The sequence below is a fragment of the Orycteropus afer genome, unplaced genomic scaffold, assembly GCF_000298275.1.
Source record: "Orycteropus afer afer isolate SDZICR_OR568_19922 unplaced genomic scaffold, OryAfe1.0 scaffold00061, whole genome shotgun sequence".
NCBI lineage: Eukaryota > Metazoa > Chordata > Mammalia > Tubulidentata > Orycteropodidae > Orycteropus > Orycteropus afer.
In genome coordinates, this window is record NW_006921648.1 from 4,072,981 (window position 1) to 4,090,059 (window position 17,079).

Here is a 17,079-nt window from a genome sequence, read left to right on the forward strand (position 1 = left end):
CTCCATGGAAGAAAGGTGCAGTCTGCTTCCATAAGGAGTTACAGCCTTGGCAACCCCATGGGGCAGTTCTACTCTGTCCTACAGTGTCACTGTGACATGAAATTGACTCAGTGGTGGTGGCTTTGGTTTGGCCAGAGATGGGGCCTGGATTGAGGACAAATCCTGACCAACTTCCAGAACTGTCCCTCACAGAGAGAAGAGCACCTTGGTCATGGTGTGTGGGTTCTCGGGGATTGAGAGGGCAAAGTGATAGACGTCTCAGACCTGGATCTGGGAAGGATCAAGTCACTGAAGGGATTTTAATGGCCCATGGACCCGACAGATGTGATGTGTTCAGGCAGAAATGAAAATTGCATCCACTGCTTATGACAGAAAGTCACGATTCAAGGTAGCACTGATGAGAGAAGGCAGCATGAGGACAGTATTTGAGTGGGCCTGCAGGCCAGAGGGGTGTGTGTGTGTGTGTGTGTGTGAGTGGGTCTGCAGGGCCAGAGGAATATGTATGTGTGTATTTGTGGATATGTGACTAGTTCTGCAGGCCAGAGTGATGTGTGTGTGTGTGTGCGTGTGTGAGTGGCCCCGCAGGACCAGAGGGGTGTGTGTGTGTGTGTGTGTGTGTGTGAGTGGGCCTGCAGGGCCAGAGTGATGTGTGTGTGTGTGTGTGTGTCTGTGTGGATATGTGCTTGTGTGTGTGAGTGGTCCTGCAGGACCAGAGGGATGTGTGTGTGTGTGTGTGTGTGTGTGTGTGAGTGGGCCTGCAGGGCCAGAGGGATATGTGTGTATATGTGTGCTATATTAAAGACTTCTGTATTTGAGGCTTTCTTTTCATAATAATAACAAAAACCTCCTACATTTGAGCCGAACGGAATGGTCACCTTTTAGGAATTATGCTGTCGGCATGGCAGTTGGATCCGTAGATGGGAATTGTTCCTTTATCTCTCCTATGGCTAATGGCTTCTGTGCAAAAGGACCAATTGATTGCTTTCTGAAATGTTGCTTCAGGGTGTGGAGAACATTATAGGTCATGTTTCAACTTACAGAAAAATCTTAGAGTTCAAATATAAATTACGTTAAGCGTGGATCTTACAGTGGAGTTTAAGGTTAAGTAAAGTTGCACGTTTCTTTAGGCCGTTGTTAGTGTTCAAGAGGCCCCCGTCCGATTGTGACAGCACCTCCGTTCACGTAGAAGAATGGCCAGGCTTGGGCGTAATGAGGGGCATGGGGCTTAGCTTAATGTTGTAACTGGAGAGACACAGACAGCAGCGCCCAGTGGCAGACGGGGCTCTGGGTGGGGGTAGGACCCGTTGTGTAATTTGCAGGGCCCAGTGCAAAATGCAAATGTCAGGCCCCTTGTTCAAGAATGAGTAAGAATGTTGAGACAGTGACAGATTATTAAGGCCAGCGTGTGTGGGGTATCTGAGTGTGGGACCCGGTGCGACTGGCTAGGCCAGCTCTGGCTGTTGGGTTCTCCAAGGCTTGGATGCCATAGAACAGGAAGCGGTTGGAAGAGATCGTTACACACTGCTGATCAACCACCCACACCAAACCTATTGCCGTCAAGTTGGTTCCAGCTTGTGGCGACCCCGCGTGCCACAGAGTGGCACTGCTCCATAGGGTATTCCCAGCTGTGATCTTTACGGAAGCAGGGCTCCAGGCCTTTCTTCCGCAGAGCTGCTGAGTTCATTCCAGCTGCCAATCTTTAAATGAATAGTTGAGTACAAACCGTTGGCACCACCCAGCGACCTTTGATCAACCACAGGAAACCCAGAGACCACTCACTTCTTTTTCCGACGGATAGCAGTGCGTGTCACACTAGAGACAAACAGAACCACGGTAACGCCAGTGACAGTTCCAAGACCGATCCCTATGTTTCGGAGCGTGGATGCCCTCTGTGTCTCCTGTCCTGTTAAAAAGAATAAAAAACCAAAAGGGTTTTAACTGCCAGATTATTAAGAGGCTGTCCTGGCAGCTTGCGGGTCCCTGGAAAGTTCCCTATCCTGGTGCCAGTGAATGTTAATTACGGAAATGAAATGTACATTTAACCCAAGGAAGTGCTCGCTGTAGAAAAATCTTGTAGGGCAAGTCTTTGAAAGCCGATTTACTAAATGACCTATTCGCCAAATGACCCATTTGCCTAATGGCTAATTTGCCAAATGACCCATTTGCAGAAAGCCAGTTCACTGGAAATCCACTCACGGAATGTTCTGCTTCTCAGTTAACTGGCAGCCAGACGCCAACAGGGAGTGGAGGCAGGGCAGAAGAGTTGTAGCAAAACTCTGAAACTTACAAAAAAATAAAAAACCAAAAACTCAAAAAAACCAACCCTCAGGAGTTTGGTGAATTGGCCATGCAGTTCATTACTTCTCTGCAGAAAGATCTGCTTCCTGTAAGTTCCCAAGACTGTGGGCACAGGCTTGTCATCTGCCATCGAGGTGGCCCTGTGCCCTACGGGATTGGACTGTTGGGCTCCATAGGGTTTTCATCAGTTGCTTTTGGGAAGTCCATCTTCGTCTGGATGCTCTGCTGAAACCTGTTCAGCATCCTAGCAACATGCAGGCCTCCATGGCCGGCCTAGTGCTGGTTGTGCCTGAGGTGCGTTGGCTGGGAATTGAACCCAAGTCTCTTGCACGGCAGGCAGGAATTCTGCCAGTGAGCCAGCACTGACTTAGAAGAAGGAAAAGGATGCATGAAACTGTCTTTTCTACTCCTTGTTGAGTGTAACTGCTTTAAGAACTCCATCAGGCATTGGGCAGTATCTTTATATTGTCTCTCCTGGCAGGAAAAAAAGGTGACCTGTGTTTGTAAGGTAGGTAGGTAGATGGATGGATGGATGGATGGACGGATGGATGGATAGGTGATAAATGATAGGTGATGATAGATGATAGATGATACTAGGTAGGTAGGCAGGTAGACAGACAAATACATAGATGTTAGGTAGATGACAGATAAATGATAGATGGTAATGCTACATAGACAGACACACAGCTAGTTGACTCTAACTCATGGTGACCTTATGTACATGAGAGCAGGATGTCACCCAGTCCTAAGATAGCCTCATGGTCATCAGCATCTTCAAACCCACTGTTGTGGCTGCTGTGCTCATCCATGTCACCAAGGGTGTCCCTCATCCTTGCTGGTCCTCTCCTTCACCAAACCTGAGGCCCTCCACCAGTGATCGGTCCCTCCTGATGTTTCCAAAGCAAGCACATTGCACAGTGTTCTGCTGGGATCCGTAGGGCTTTTATTGGCTAACTTTGGGAAGCAGGTCTCCAGGCCTTTCTTCCTAGTCTGTCTTAGTCTGGAAGCTCCACTGAAACCTCTCCACCGTGGGGGACCCTGGTGGGGTTTGAAGAACCAGTGGGAGAGCCTCCCACACCACAGCACACATGCCACAAACACATAACCCACTAAAGAAGGTTGACCCTGAATTCCTGGAGAGAAGGCCATTCTTCCTGGACATGTTTCATGGACATCTGCCCAGGTGTAGGGTTTTTGGGAATCTTGAGAATTAGCTTCCTTTATAGACCCTCCTCCCTGTTTCATTTCTTTTATCAGCAAGTGGAATTGATGGTCAGACTTTGCTTGCCACCTATGAGGGGCTCTTAGTGAGGTAGCAGTAAGCACCGTCTCCAAAGGAAGCATAACTGTATCTAGAAGGGACCCTGGGGGGCCGGCTCCACTGCAGGGTTCTGAAGGATAGAGGGATCTTCCATGTAGCCCTTCCTTTTGCCCAGATTGGTTTTAGACCAGGGTGATGACAAACCCGCACGCCTGCCGCCCTCTGTTCAGAGTGTTGTTACCTGGCTCTGTGGGCTCTAAGCTGGCGGAACAGAGCACACTCTGTGCACTTCGACCCACTCTGGAGGTTGCTTTTTGAATCTTTTCTGTCCCAGGAAAGAATAACCCATGCTGACAATTTTCTGGCGCGGTCCCTTTTGTGACTCACCTGACTGCTGGTCATGACGGTCCAGGAGCATGTCCTGGGTGACGGCCAGAGAGCCATTGTGAGGTTCAGGGGTGACTCCCAGGAGCCTGCACATCAGGGGGTAGATATGGATGCTGTCAAAAGACTCAGCCAAGTAATTCTTCTTGAAATCGGGCCCAAAAGCTCTGAAGATGGTTTTCATGTCCATGAGGGCATTATCAAAGCCATGGTCCCCTTTGTTGAAATATATTATAAGTTGCTGAAAAAGAATAATAGTAATAAAAAGCCAGTTTTATTTAATTTTATTTAAAATTTTCACTATGATCTGGGTGAAGGTTTACAAAGCAAATTCATTTTCCATACAGCAATTCATACACATTTTGTCTCACGACAGTGACTGCAATTCCCCACAATGGAACACCTCTCTTCCCACTTACTCCCTGTAGTTACTGCCTCCCTGTGTCCCTCCCTCCCATGCACCCCACCCCCAAGCTGTCTCCCTGTGTACAAACACTGATCGCTCCAAGTAGTGTATCTACCTGACTGTTATTTGGCTGGAAGCCACAGGAGTGAGTTCAATTCCAGACCTGAACGATAGCTAGGGGCCAGAGTCTCAGGGGTCTCACCAGGCTGTATCACACCAGCAAACCTGGTCTCTCTCTCTCTCTTTTTTTTAATGATTTTGAGTTTTATTCCACATTGTTCTACTCTATCCAGGATCTCCTGCACTGATCCCCCTGTGAGTGGTTGACAGTGGTAGCAGGACACCATCCACTTCTTCTGGTCTCATGGTCATATAGGCTGAGGATTGCATAATGTACCAGTCCCTTGGACTAATTGTTTCCACGCATCTTTGGTTTTCTTCTTCTTTTCTCTACAAGGAGATATCCATTGTTGCATCTAGATGGCCACTTGCAAGCTTTTAAGAACCCTAGTTGCTACTCACCAAAGTGGGATGTAGAATGATGTTTCTGTGCAATATTTTATGCCAATTGAGCTTGATGTCCCCTGCAACCATGGTCCCCAGGCCACAGGTCCAACTACTCACTCCCTCCAGGTAGCTGGCTGTGGCCAAGAAGTCACCACAACCTTGTCTCTTGTCAGCTCTACTGTACACCTGGACATTCTTACAGCACATACATATATGCTTGTAGAAACATTGTTTGCCAACCTGATACATGGTCATGGGCACACTCCCCCCTGCATAGACATACCTGATCGTTCAGCCTGTGCACCCATCTATCCACCCATAGATCAATGCTTGCTATCACTGACAATGAAGTACTATACATGCAAAAGGGTTCATCTTTGTTGTCTGTACCTCCCATGTACCTCTCTATGCCTTCCTCTTCCTCAGTGCCACCATGTTGATCACTTACATTTGGTACATTGCCCTTCTCTTCATCCAAATCAATACTTGTTTCTACCTATCTGTGTTCCCTCCACTCCCCTCCTACCCTTGGTGATCGATCAACAAAGAAATTTTCCTTCCACATATAAACCTTTCCTTGACTTTTTACAATAACAGACTAATACAATATTTGTCCTTATGTGATTGACCTACTTCACTCAGCATAATGTCCTCCAAATTCATCCACATTATGTGGTGTTTTGTAGATTCTATGTTATTCTTTAGGGTTGCATAGTATTCCATTGTGTGTACGTACCACATTTGGTTATCCATTCTTCTGTTGATGGGCATGTAGGTTGTTTCCATCTTTTGGCTATTATAAATAGTGCTGTGATGAACATGGGTATGCACATGTCTGTTTTTGTCATGGCTCTCACTTCTTTAGGATATATACCTAGTAATGGGATTGCTGGATCAAATGGTATTTCTAATTACAAATTTTTAAGGAATCACCTTACTGCTTTCCACAGTGATTGTACCATATTACAGTCCCACCAGCAGCGTATGAGAGTCCTGATCTCTCCATATTCTCACCAGCATTTGTTATTTTCCATCTTGTTGAACTTTGCTATTAGTGCTGTGGCAAAATGGTATCTCATTGTTGTTTTGATTTGCATCTCTCTAATGGCTAATGATCGTGAGCATTTCTTCATATGTTTGTTGGCCACCTGAATATTCTCTTTGATGAAGTGTCTATTCATGTCTTCTGCCCATTTTTTAATTGGATTGTTAATCTTTTTGTTATTGAGGTGTTGGTGTTTTCTATAAATTTTAGGGATAAGTCCCTTGTCAGATACGTCATTGCCAAGTTTTTTTTTCCCCAATCTGTAGGTTCTCTTTTGACTCTTTTGGAGAAATCTTCTGAGGCACATAAAAATTTAATTTTTAGAAGGTCTCATTCATCTACTTTATCTTCTGCTGTTTGTGCATTCTGGGTTATGCTTGACCGTCTATTTATGCCATAAATTAGGGCCCCTAAATTTTCCCTTATTTTTTCCTTGAGGAACTTTATAGTTCCAGGTTTCACATTTAATTAAGTCTTTGATCCATCTGGGGTTAGTGTGAGGTATGGATCTTGTTTCATTTTTTTGCAAATGGATATCCAGTTTTGCCAGCACCATTTGTTAGAGATCATCTCTTCGCCATGTAATGAATTTCAGCACTTTGTCAAAAATCAGTTGACCATAGGTCGATGGATCTATTTCTGGGTTCTTAACTCCATTCCACTGGTCTATGTGTCTGTCGTTGTACCAATACCAGGCTGTTTTGACCACTGTGGCTGTATAGTAGGTTTTGAGATCCAAGCGCGTGAGACCTCCTACTTTGTTCTTCAATAGTGCTTTGCTTATCTGAGATCTCTTTCCTTTCCATATAAAATCAATGATTGCTTTTTCCATATTCTTGAATGGGATTTGTATTGGGATTGCATTGACTGTATAGATGATTTGGGTAGTGTGTTAGGCTGGGTTCTCTAGAGAAGCAGAAACCAGTAAAGCTTTATAAATATATAGGGGTGTGTGTGTGTGTGTGTGTGTGTGTAAGAAATGTCTCTTAGGAAAATGGCTCACACACGTATAGAAGTGGGCAAATCCCAAGTTCTTGCATCAAATGTGAAGCTGGAGGCTTTTCCTGACTCATGCAGCTGCAGGGGCTGATGAGCTCAAGGCTGGCAGGCAGTGTACCAGCTGTTGACTCTGACGAATAATGACTCCAAGGTCACCAGGCCGAATGGTGGATTATTCGCTCATGGAAAGCTATAGGCATTACGATAGGATCCAGATCCACGAAGAGTGTCTCATTTTCCCAGGATGTCCATCAATACATTGGAAGCAGGCCACACCCCTAGGGAAACTTCTTTTCAATGGTTTGGCTGCTCAAAACATATACATCTGATCTCATCATGGGAATAATCCACATCAAACTACTTAAACCACTCAGAATTGTGGTCCTGCCAAGTTGACACACAACTCCAACTATACAACAGGTAGTATTGACATTCTCACAATGTTCAATCTTCCTATCCATGAGCATGGTATATTCTTCCATTTATGTAAATCTCTTAGGGTTTTTTTTGAAGTAGTGTTTTGTAGTTTTCTTTGTACAGGTCTTTTGTGTCCCTGGTAAGATTTATTCCCAAGTTTTTTTTTTTTTTTTTTTTTTTTGTAGCTATTGAGAATGGTATTGATTTCCTTATTTCTTTTTCAGCAATCTCTTTGCTGGTGTAGAGGAATCCAACTGATTTTTGGATGTTGATCTTATATCCTGCCACGATGCTAAATCTCTCAATTAGTTCCAGTAGATTTTTTGCTGAGTCTCTTGGGTTTTCTATTTATGGGATCATATCATCAGCAAATAGGAATAGTTTTATTTCTTCCTTACCAATTTGGATGCATTTGATTTCCCTTTCTTGACTTATTGCCCTGGCTAGGACTTCCAATACAATGTTGAATAGATGTGGTGATAGAAAGCATCCCTGTCTGGTTCCTGTTTGCAAGGGGAATGGTTTCAGTCTCTCTCCATTGAGAATAATGTTGGCTGTTGGTTTTGCACAGACGCCCTTTATTATGTTGAGGAATGTCCCTTCTATTCCTATTTTACTGAGAGTTTTGATCAAGAATGGGTGTTGGATTTTATCAAATGCCTTTTCTGCATCGATTCGTATGATCATGTGGTTCTTTTTCTTTATTTTGCTTATGTGATGAATGACATTGATTGTTTTTTCTAATGTTGAACCATCCTTGTATACCTGATATGCACATTGTATATTTAGTGAACTGAGGTGCACATTGTTTTCTAATAAACAAAATGTAATTGGACTTTTGGCATCCTTGAAAAACAAAGTTTACTTCAATAATGTGCAAATTTCTCTTCCAAATATTGGTTGACTTCATATAACTGATTGGCAGTAACTGTACTTTGTTACTCAGTCAAAGAATGCCTGTGGATCTTTCCCATCTGTTTGAAACAAACTAGTTGCATAAACATGTACCTGAATGAGAATAATCACTCTTTATTAACTCAATCAAAGAACGCATGGTGATCCTTTCCATCTGTGTAAAACAAAGGGTACTGGGATCACTTAGAGTAGTTTTTAGATTTCATCAGGTTGAATTGAAGCAAGTCCACACTATTCTTTACTGACAGAAGATATTAGGAACTTTCCCATCACTGACAAACAAAGTGTACCTAAAGGCACATTTTATATTAAGTGAACTGAGGTGCACATTGTTTTCTAATAAACTGAATGTATTTGGACTTTTGGAGTCCTTGGAAAACATGATTTATGTCTATGAAGTGTAAATCTCTTTTGAATCCATGTACTTGGGTGGGAGTAAGAAAACATTGTTAATCCAAGGATACATGTGGAACTTTCCCATCTGTGTAAAACAGTGTAGTTGCATAAACATGTACCTTACTGAGAGTACCCCCAGTTTGCTAACTCAGTCCATGAATCCATGTGGATCTCTCCCATGTGTGTAAAACAAAGTGTAGGTCTGTAAGCATGTACCTTACCGAGAGAAACTACACTGTGTTAACTCAGCCAGAGAATACATGTGTGCCTTTCCCACCTGTGTAAAACAAAGAGTACTTGCTTAACGTAGTGTACTCTTTGGATTCCAACAGGTTGGAAATGAAGAATGGTAGTGAACAAAGTCTGCACTATTACCTACTGATGTAAGAATATGAACTTTCCCATCAAAGACAACTAAAGTTTACATAAATTAACATTTTATATTCAGTGAAGTGCACATTGTTTTCTAATCAACCAAATGTAGTTCAAACTTTGGCATCCTTGAGTACTAAGATCACTACAATAACATGCAAAATCTTTTGATTTCAACTCCCTGATTGGGTTTAGCTACACTTTGTTAACTCAAAGAGTACAGGTTGGGCTTTCCCATCGGTGTAAGACAAACACTCCATGTGTAATTTAGTGTAGTTTTGGATTTCATGAGATTGAATTGAAGCAAGTTCCTACTATTCTTTCCTGGTAGAAAATACTAGGAACTTTCCCATCACTGACAACCAAAGTGCACTTAAATGCCCATTTTACATTTAGTAAACTAAAGTGCCTATGTTTTTAATTAACTGAATGTATTTGGAATTTTGGCATCCTTGAAAAAACAGTTTACTTCAATAATATGCACATCTCTTTTGACTTCGTGTACCTGAATGGAGGTAAGAAAACTTTGTTAGCTCAATCAAAGGATACTTGGGCAATCATTCCCATCTGTGTAACACAGATGATATCTGGGTTGTTTCCACTTTTTGACTATTGTGGGTAATGCTGCTGTGGGAATTCATGCATGTGTTGTGTGGACAGGTTTACTCTTCAGTGTGGGCAGATGGGAACTATCAGGTGGTTTGCTGGTGAATCTACTGTGGAATAATACATTGGGTTTTGATCTGTGCACCATGACCAGACCTCAGCTTTTCACTCCTCACCCTGTTACTTCTCTCTAAGTCTGGTTTCATCATCATTAAAATGGGGAGGGGGACTGGATTCAGAGAGGGAGTATCTGGGTGCTGCCAACGATTGACCATTTGGGTTCTAACCAAAAGGTTGGAGGTTGGAGTCTACACAGAAGCACCCCAGAAGAAAGGCCTGGACATCTTTTTTTTCTGAAAAATCAGCCACTGAAAACCTGATGGAGCACATTTCTATTTTGATACATAGGTCTCCGTGACTTGGGGTCGACTTCACGGCATTTATTTATTTACTTAAAATCTTGGAGAGTGCTAGGGAAGACCAAAATGAAATAACTCCTGTCACATTTTTAGTGCAGGGCTGACCACAGAGCAAATGATGCTTGCTGTTGCTACTGTCTGATGGTAACATAGGCAGGTTGGTTGGGTGGAGTGGAGAGTGGGTTTAGGGAACCTTATGAAATGGTGGGTTACAGCTCAGCTCTTAATGTATGCACTTTTGCCATAATTTTTTTTTCAGAACCATTCCCCATTAGCTGCCATCTCCCAGATCCAGGGTGACTTTGTGTCATTTTAGCATCAACTTACCCCATTAATGTTGTATCCAGAGTCGGCATACATCACAATTGGCAGGACTCGCTCATGTTTAGCAAAATGAAAGCGTTCTGGAAAATCCTCCTTCTTGTAGACTTTGAGGTGAGGATGTGCGTCCTTTAGTGCTTGGTACACAGCTTCTTCTTGTCCTGGTTTGGGGAGGAGCATCCCAAAGCCACCGTAGTCCACAATATCAAACTTGACCAAATCCTTGAACTTGATGTAGTTTGTCAGGAGGATCTCAGTGACATTGGGTTGCTTCTTCACCGTGGTCATGCCGTGGTCTGATGTGATGATGACATTGAGGTGCTCTGTCAAGCCATGCCTCTCAATGGCTTCCACCAGGTACCCAATGGTTCTGTCGATTTGCTGAATTATCACCCTCCTGTCATTTGTCTCAGGCCCGACTCGGTGGCCCACGCTATCTGGCTCTCCGTAGTAGAGGGTCACAAAGTCAAAGTCTTCTTTGGTGAACCAGTTCATGACGATGTCAATGTTCTCCCTCCACTCTGTCTCATTGCTGTCTGGATGGGTGTAAGACTCCACAAGGGATCTCTGGACGGGTTCACCATTGTACTTTGCCCCTCCACCGGGATAGTGGAAGGATGCTGTTTTTCTCCCCTGCAAGTGAAGCAGAAAATTCTGTCAGCCCATATTTCATGTCATTTCCCCATGAGTGAAGCATCCAGAGGAAGAGAGAACACACAGCGTTTAGAGTCAGAATGGGATTTGACCCCTGGCTTCCCAGGATCTCATCAAATCTAAAACACTGATACTTGTAAGTCCTGCCTTTAGTTCATTGTTACTCAGAGGAACCACCCACCACTTGTCAGTTTGTTGTACTGTGGGGGCTTGGGTGTTGCTGTGATGCTAGAAACCGTCCCACCGGTATTGCACACACCAGCAGGGTCACCCTCTGGTGGACAGGTTTTACTGGAGCTTTCAGACTAGGATCTACTTCTGGAAAACAAAAAACCAAACCCACTGGTATCACATTGATTCCAGCTCACAGCAGTCCTACAGCACAGAGTAGAACTGCCCCATAGGGTTTCCCAGGCTGTAAATCTTTATGGAAGCAGACTGCCTCATCTTTCTCCTGTGGAGCAGCTGGTGGGTTCCATCCACCCTCCTTTTTCATTAGAAGCCAAATGCTTTAAGCTTCTGGAAAACAGCCAATAAAAACCCTATGGATCACACCCTGTCTCGTGCTAGATGAGCCCTGTAGGCTGCAAGGCATCACACGGCGGCTGCAAGCATGGACTCAGGCTGCCAACCGTCATGATGGCACAGGACCCGGCAAGGCTTCGTTTGCTTACCCAGGGCCTCGGTTGCCGTGGGTTGCGGCTGACTAGCTACAACAACAACAGCAGCAACAGCAGAAGAACAGTACTGTCAGTTGAACTGTGACACTCCAGTGACTGCCAGATGCAGATTTAAAATAATTTCTTCTTGTTGTTGAGATATACACAGCAGAGCATAGACAATTCAACACGACGATTTAGTGACACTGATTCCATTCTTTGAGTCGTACAGTCATCCTCACCCTCCTTTTCCAAGTTGTTGCTCCCCATCGACACACTCACTGCCCCCAGGCCTCCTATCTAACCTTTCGAGTTGCTGCTGTCCATTTAATCCCACACAGATAGGTATTTCTCCAAAAGAGCAGAGTGCCCAAGGCTGACGATCTTTGCCAATTAGGCTAAACTAGTGTTTGGTCTTAAGAATCCAGGGGATGTTTCTGGTTGAAGACTTCAGGTTGAAAGATTGATTGTCAATACATTTTAATTTCAGAGATGGCAACAAGAAAAAAAAAAAAAGGTGCCTTAGAGTGGAGCTCTGGTAGCATGGTGCCTAAGGCGTTTGACAGCTAACCAGAAGGCTGGTGGTTTAAACACACTGGCCACTCCTCGGAAGGAAAACTGGGCAATCTACTTCCGTAGAAATAGCAGCTTGGAAACCCAAGGAGGGGTCGCTATGAGTCGGATCTGACTTGATGGCAGTGAGTTTGGTTTGGTTTTTGGTTTACAATGGAGGGAAAATGGCACTTTCTAAATTGGTGATGGTGAGGGAGCTCTTTTAATCTCTCATTGCCTCAGTTACCCTACCTGTAAGATGCCAAAACATTAACCTGGAACAAACAAGTCTGGCATGAGCAGGCCCTCACTGGTGGCCCAGTGCATGGGCACAGATGCGTGACTCCATTTCCATTTGTGAGTGAAAAATGAATCCTCCTCTCACTTCAGATTTGTTTTGTTTTGTTGTCGTTCTGTGCTGTCGAGTCAGACCTGACTAATAACGACCCCTCCTTGGGTTTTCGAGGCAGGATCACTATGGAAGTAGATTGCCCAATCTTCCTTCTGAGGAGTGGCTAGTGAGTTTGAACCGCCAGCCTTCTGGCTAGCAGTCAAATGCCGTAGGCACTACGCTCCCAGAGCTCCTTCACTTCTGATTGGCTCAGGGGGAATAATTGCAGACTCTCTCATCTTTGGGCCCAACATCTCATTTGTACTCTCCTCCAGGTAGCACATTCTTCTTTCTGATAATGAAGTTTCTGTGGTTATTTCACTGGCGAATTCTCTAATATTTGTTTATTGCCTTCCTGACTGGCATGAAAGGTAATCCCCGGTTGTTGTTTTTAGCCACTATGGAAAGGATTTGAAGGGTGAACCTCCAGCATCTGGCAGAGCCTAGTTTGATTGACTGTTATCGTATGCAGAATAAGCTGACGATGAGATTTCGAGGGGTTAGGGGAAGGTTGGGCAATCCCACTTCCGTAGTGATACTGCCTCGGAAACCCAAGGAGGGGTCGCTATGAGTCGGGGCCGACTCGACGGCAAACAACAACAACAACAACAACAACAGGTGTGCCCGAGTGTTCACTGGCGCTCCTGATGCTGTACATTCCACATTAGATGTTGCCAACCTGAAATTGTTATTATTATTTAATGCTGTGTTCTGAACACACAGACTTGTTTAAAGCTATCCTAAGCTGTAGTCTTAGGAAGCTATGGTTTCTCTCACTTTGTCTCATGGGAATTTTAGAAGCTATGTGCATGTACACACACACACACACACATACGTTCGTACACCCTTACCTCTGTTTATTTGGGACCCACAGTAATCAAAAGTGCTGTTTTCTACAAATACTTCTGAGAAATAACCCGAGCACTTAATTGGATGCAAAGGAGGAGATATTTACGGTTCCACCCTTTAATTAGCAGAATCAGTGTTTTTAGCCCCGACAGCAATTGGAAAATCACTGGCTTTATTGGGTTCATTATTCTCCCTTAGTGTAGTCTTGCATCACCGTGGCTATTACTCTTAAGTCACTTCCTTACAACAAGGCTTAGGGCTCTACAGGCAAATCCTGACGCTTGGGTTGTGTGCTGAGTCCACCCAACTCTTGAGAACCAGGAATCAGAGAAGTTTCCTGTTGGGCCTGCATTGGCTCGGAGACCATGTGCCAGGCGTAGATGTTTTGGGAGGCCCCGGGACAGTCCGTTGCTGATCTGCTGTGGTGGGGAGGACATGCATTGCAGGCTAAGGAGTTAGTGAGCCAGCCTAGGAATGACTGAGCGCAAAGAGATAGACTCTGAGATCGGACATTCAGAAGCCGAGGCTGGTTTGGGCTCTTTGCGTGTCTGTGTGCCAGCGGAGCCAGGGAAGAGAAGGGAGCGAAGATTGTGTGTTTGTTTTTCCCAGAGCTTTTATCTGGATAACAAAGACATTCTTATGTCCTGCGTTGGATGCATTATCTCGGTGCTAATGTCCTGGGAGTCCCTGGGGGGTGTGGCAGTTAATACTCAGCTGCTAATTGAAAGGTTGGCAGGTGAGGTCCAGCAAGAGGTGCCTTGGAAGAAAGGCCTGGTGATCTCCTTCTGAAAAACCAGCCATTGAGAACCTGGCGGAGCAGTGTGGAACTCAGCTCACTGCTGTGGCTTCTAGCCAAACAACAGACAGGTGTACGGGTGAGCGTTTACATCAGGTAGATACACTCCTTGAAAGAACAGAAGGGCAGTGTGTGCACAGGGACATAGCTTGGGGGGGGGGCTGGGCAGAAGTGCACTGGAGGGAAGGACTCAGGGAAGAGGTAACTGTGGGCAGGAAGTGGGAAGAGAGCAGTTACGTTGTGGGGAATTGCAGTTAATGTCATGAGATAAAGTGTGTAGCAACTGCTGTGTGGAAAATGAATTTGCCTGTAAACTTTCGTCCGAATCACAATGAAAACCCCCCGAAACCTGTGGAGCACAGTTCTCCTCTAACTCACATGAGGCTGACACGGGTTGGAATTGTCTCCACGGCAATGGGTTCAGCACAAGTGGTTGGCACCATCATGCCCACAGCTCTCCCAAGTTTGGAATCCATTTGCCAGGATATTTGGTTTATGTGGAGAACCGCAGCTGCCCTCCCTGGCCTCTCTCCAAATCCCTTCCTGGTCATGGCCAACATGGTCCTGTCACAGACCCTCATCAGCCCGGAGGTTCTTCCCAAGCCCCTCTGTGGCCCTTAGCACCCCACAGTCCTCTATGCAGCTCTCCCCAGGGGGCACAAACCCAGGGTCTCCGGCAGTACCTGCCTCTGGGCTGTGATCCAGAGGGGCAGTGCTCCGTTGTCCCACCACTCCGTCTTGTTCTGTGTGGTCTTGTAGGAGTATTTCCACTGTGTCTCTGTGTTAAACATCATGTTGTGAATGACGCCGTGGTCCTCGATCCAGCGACCTGGCGGGTAAAGGGGGGGAGGTATTGATGAGTTCTCCGAAGGAGCGTCATCCGGTGCCCATGTGCTCTGTGGGAACAGGCTGCCTGACACCACAGAGTCCAGTGTCTTTTCTCATTGCACGTGGGACCAAAAGGGCTGGAAGAGAAGATGTTAAACTGTCAGCGTCGTGCAGGATGCACCGCAGGACCGCTCAGCATGGTGAGGGGGGTAGAAGCTCACCTGGCAGGTTAGCCTCTGCCCTTTCCTTCTTGTTGCTGGGTCCAGGTGGTGAGCACAGTCCGGCGAGAACCGAGGAGTCGAAAGAGGTTAAGAAGACGTATACCAGGAAACCAAACCCACTACTGTCCCGGCGATTCCCGCTCACAGCGACCCTATATGGTTGAACTGTCCCATAGGGTTTCCAAGACTGTAAATCTTTGTGGAAGCAGGCAGCCACATCTTTTGCCTGTGGAGTCACATGTGGATTCAAACCATTGACCTTTCAGATAGCAGCTGAGCATTTAACCACTGTGCTACCAGGGATCCTTAAGATGATATATATGATGGCATATGATACATCAGATGATTTGAAAGATGGTGTATAATATGATACGTGCTATACAAGATGAAGGAGCTCTGGTAGCATAGTGCCTAAGGCACTTGACTGCTAAACCAGAAGGCTGGTGGTTCAAACCCACCAGCCACTCCTCGGAAGGAAGATGGGGCAATCTACTTCCGTAGTGATACTGCCTCAGAAACCCAAGGAGCGGTCGCTATGACAAGATGACAGATGACATACAAGGTGACATACGTGTGTGTGTGTATGTGTGTGTGTGTATGTATATATATAAATGTATGTATATATATCAAAGTTCATATCACTTCATAAATATTTCAATGTGTATGCCTTAGGTAAGGGCTCTCTCTCTCTCTCTCTCTCTTTTAAACATAAGCTTGGTACTGTTAACATACCTTAAAAATGAGCAGTTATTCCTCATTTGGTCATAAGGTTCACTCTGACTGCATCTGGGAGAGATTTTTTTAAATGCCAGTGCCCAAGTCTGCTTGTAAACCAACTACATCAGAGTCAGGTACCGTGAGGTCAGCAACCATTTCACTCCTGGGTCTTTATTATTATACTGCAGTAGCGGGGCCAGGGAGAAACAGCCCAGGCTGTCTTGGTCTGGATGCGGGGAAAGCCTCGGGCTGTGCAGGGAACCTCAGTGGTGCCATGCTTAAGCACTCAGCCATCAACCAAAAGGTCTGCGGCTTGAACCCACCCAGTGGCTCCATGGGAGAGAGCCCTGGTGACCTGCTCCCGTAGGACTGCAGCCTAGGAAACATGGTGGGGCAGTTCTGCTCTGTCACGGGGTTGCTACGAGTTGAAATCAACTCACAGCTTTGAACAACACCACAAACACGGGGCTGTGCAGGCCAGGGGACAGGAGACAACGCAGCGTCTGTGCAGGTGGGAGACCGAGAGAGAGATGGGAGAAGGGAGACTTGAAAGAAGCATTGTTGTGCATTTTGAAAACATTGTGGCCTCAGAATTGCGATGCCTGGGGTGGGTCTGGGCTCTTGTAAGCCCTCACTCTCTTTCCAGGCCTCAGTTTCCCCCTCTGTAAACTGAGAGGCGTTAATGATTCCCAAGGGCCCTTCTGACTCTTACCTCTTCAGGAGAGGTCATCTATGTCAGTTCACTACCTGGTGACCTATGCAATGATGCAGATTATACAGGAAGTCAAATGAGCCCTCCCGGTGAATGCAGCCCTCCTGCTTGCTAACCTGCTTCTCAGGGTACGATGTGGACCCCACCGTACCCCTCACAGCACGTTTGAGATCAGGGAACAAAGCTTGCTGGCTAAACTGCTTTCTTTTGACCCTCAGGGACCACCATCTCTTCATTTCCTCATACTTGCAGAAGGAATTTAGAAGCAATGAAGGCTGGGGTTTGACCTAACCCCATCCTTTTTCCCTTCCTTTCTTCAGTCTTATGGGCCAGGTACTATTCTAGATGACCCCA

The 17,079-nt window shown here is 45.5% G+C and overlaps 1 protein-coding gene across 1 annotated transcript in view; it reads right to left on the reverse strand.

The window, feature by feature from the left end:
• The window catches only part of LOC103196071 (ectonucleotide pyrophosphatase/phosphodiesterase family member 7-like), a 50,732-nt gene that overhangs the window by 14,761 nt on the left and 18,892 nt on the right, over positions 1–17,079 (reverse strand). The window contains exons 2-4 of the mRNA XM_007939721.1: positions 14,931–15,076; positions 10,353–10,979; positions 3,947–4,184 (exon numbers count right to left, since the gene is read on the reverse strand). Coding sequence (XP_007937912.1) covers positions 3,947–4,184; positions 10,353–10,979; positions 14,931–15,076 — 1,011 coding nt within the window. The remainder of the gene's footprint in view (positions 1–3,946; positions 4,185–10,352; positions 10,980–14,930; positions 15,077–17,079) is intronic.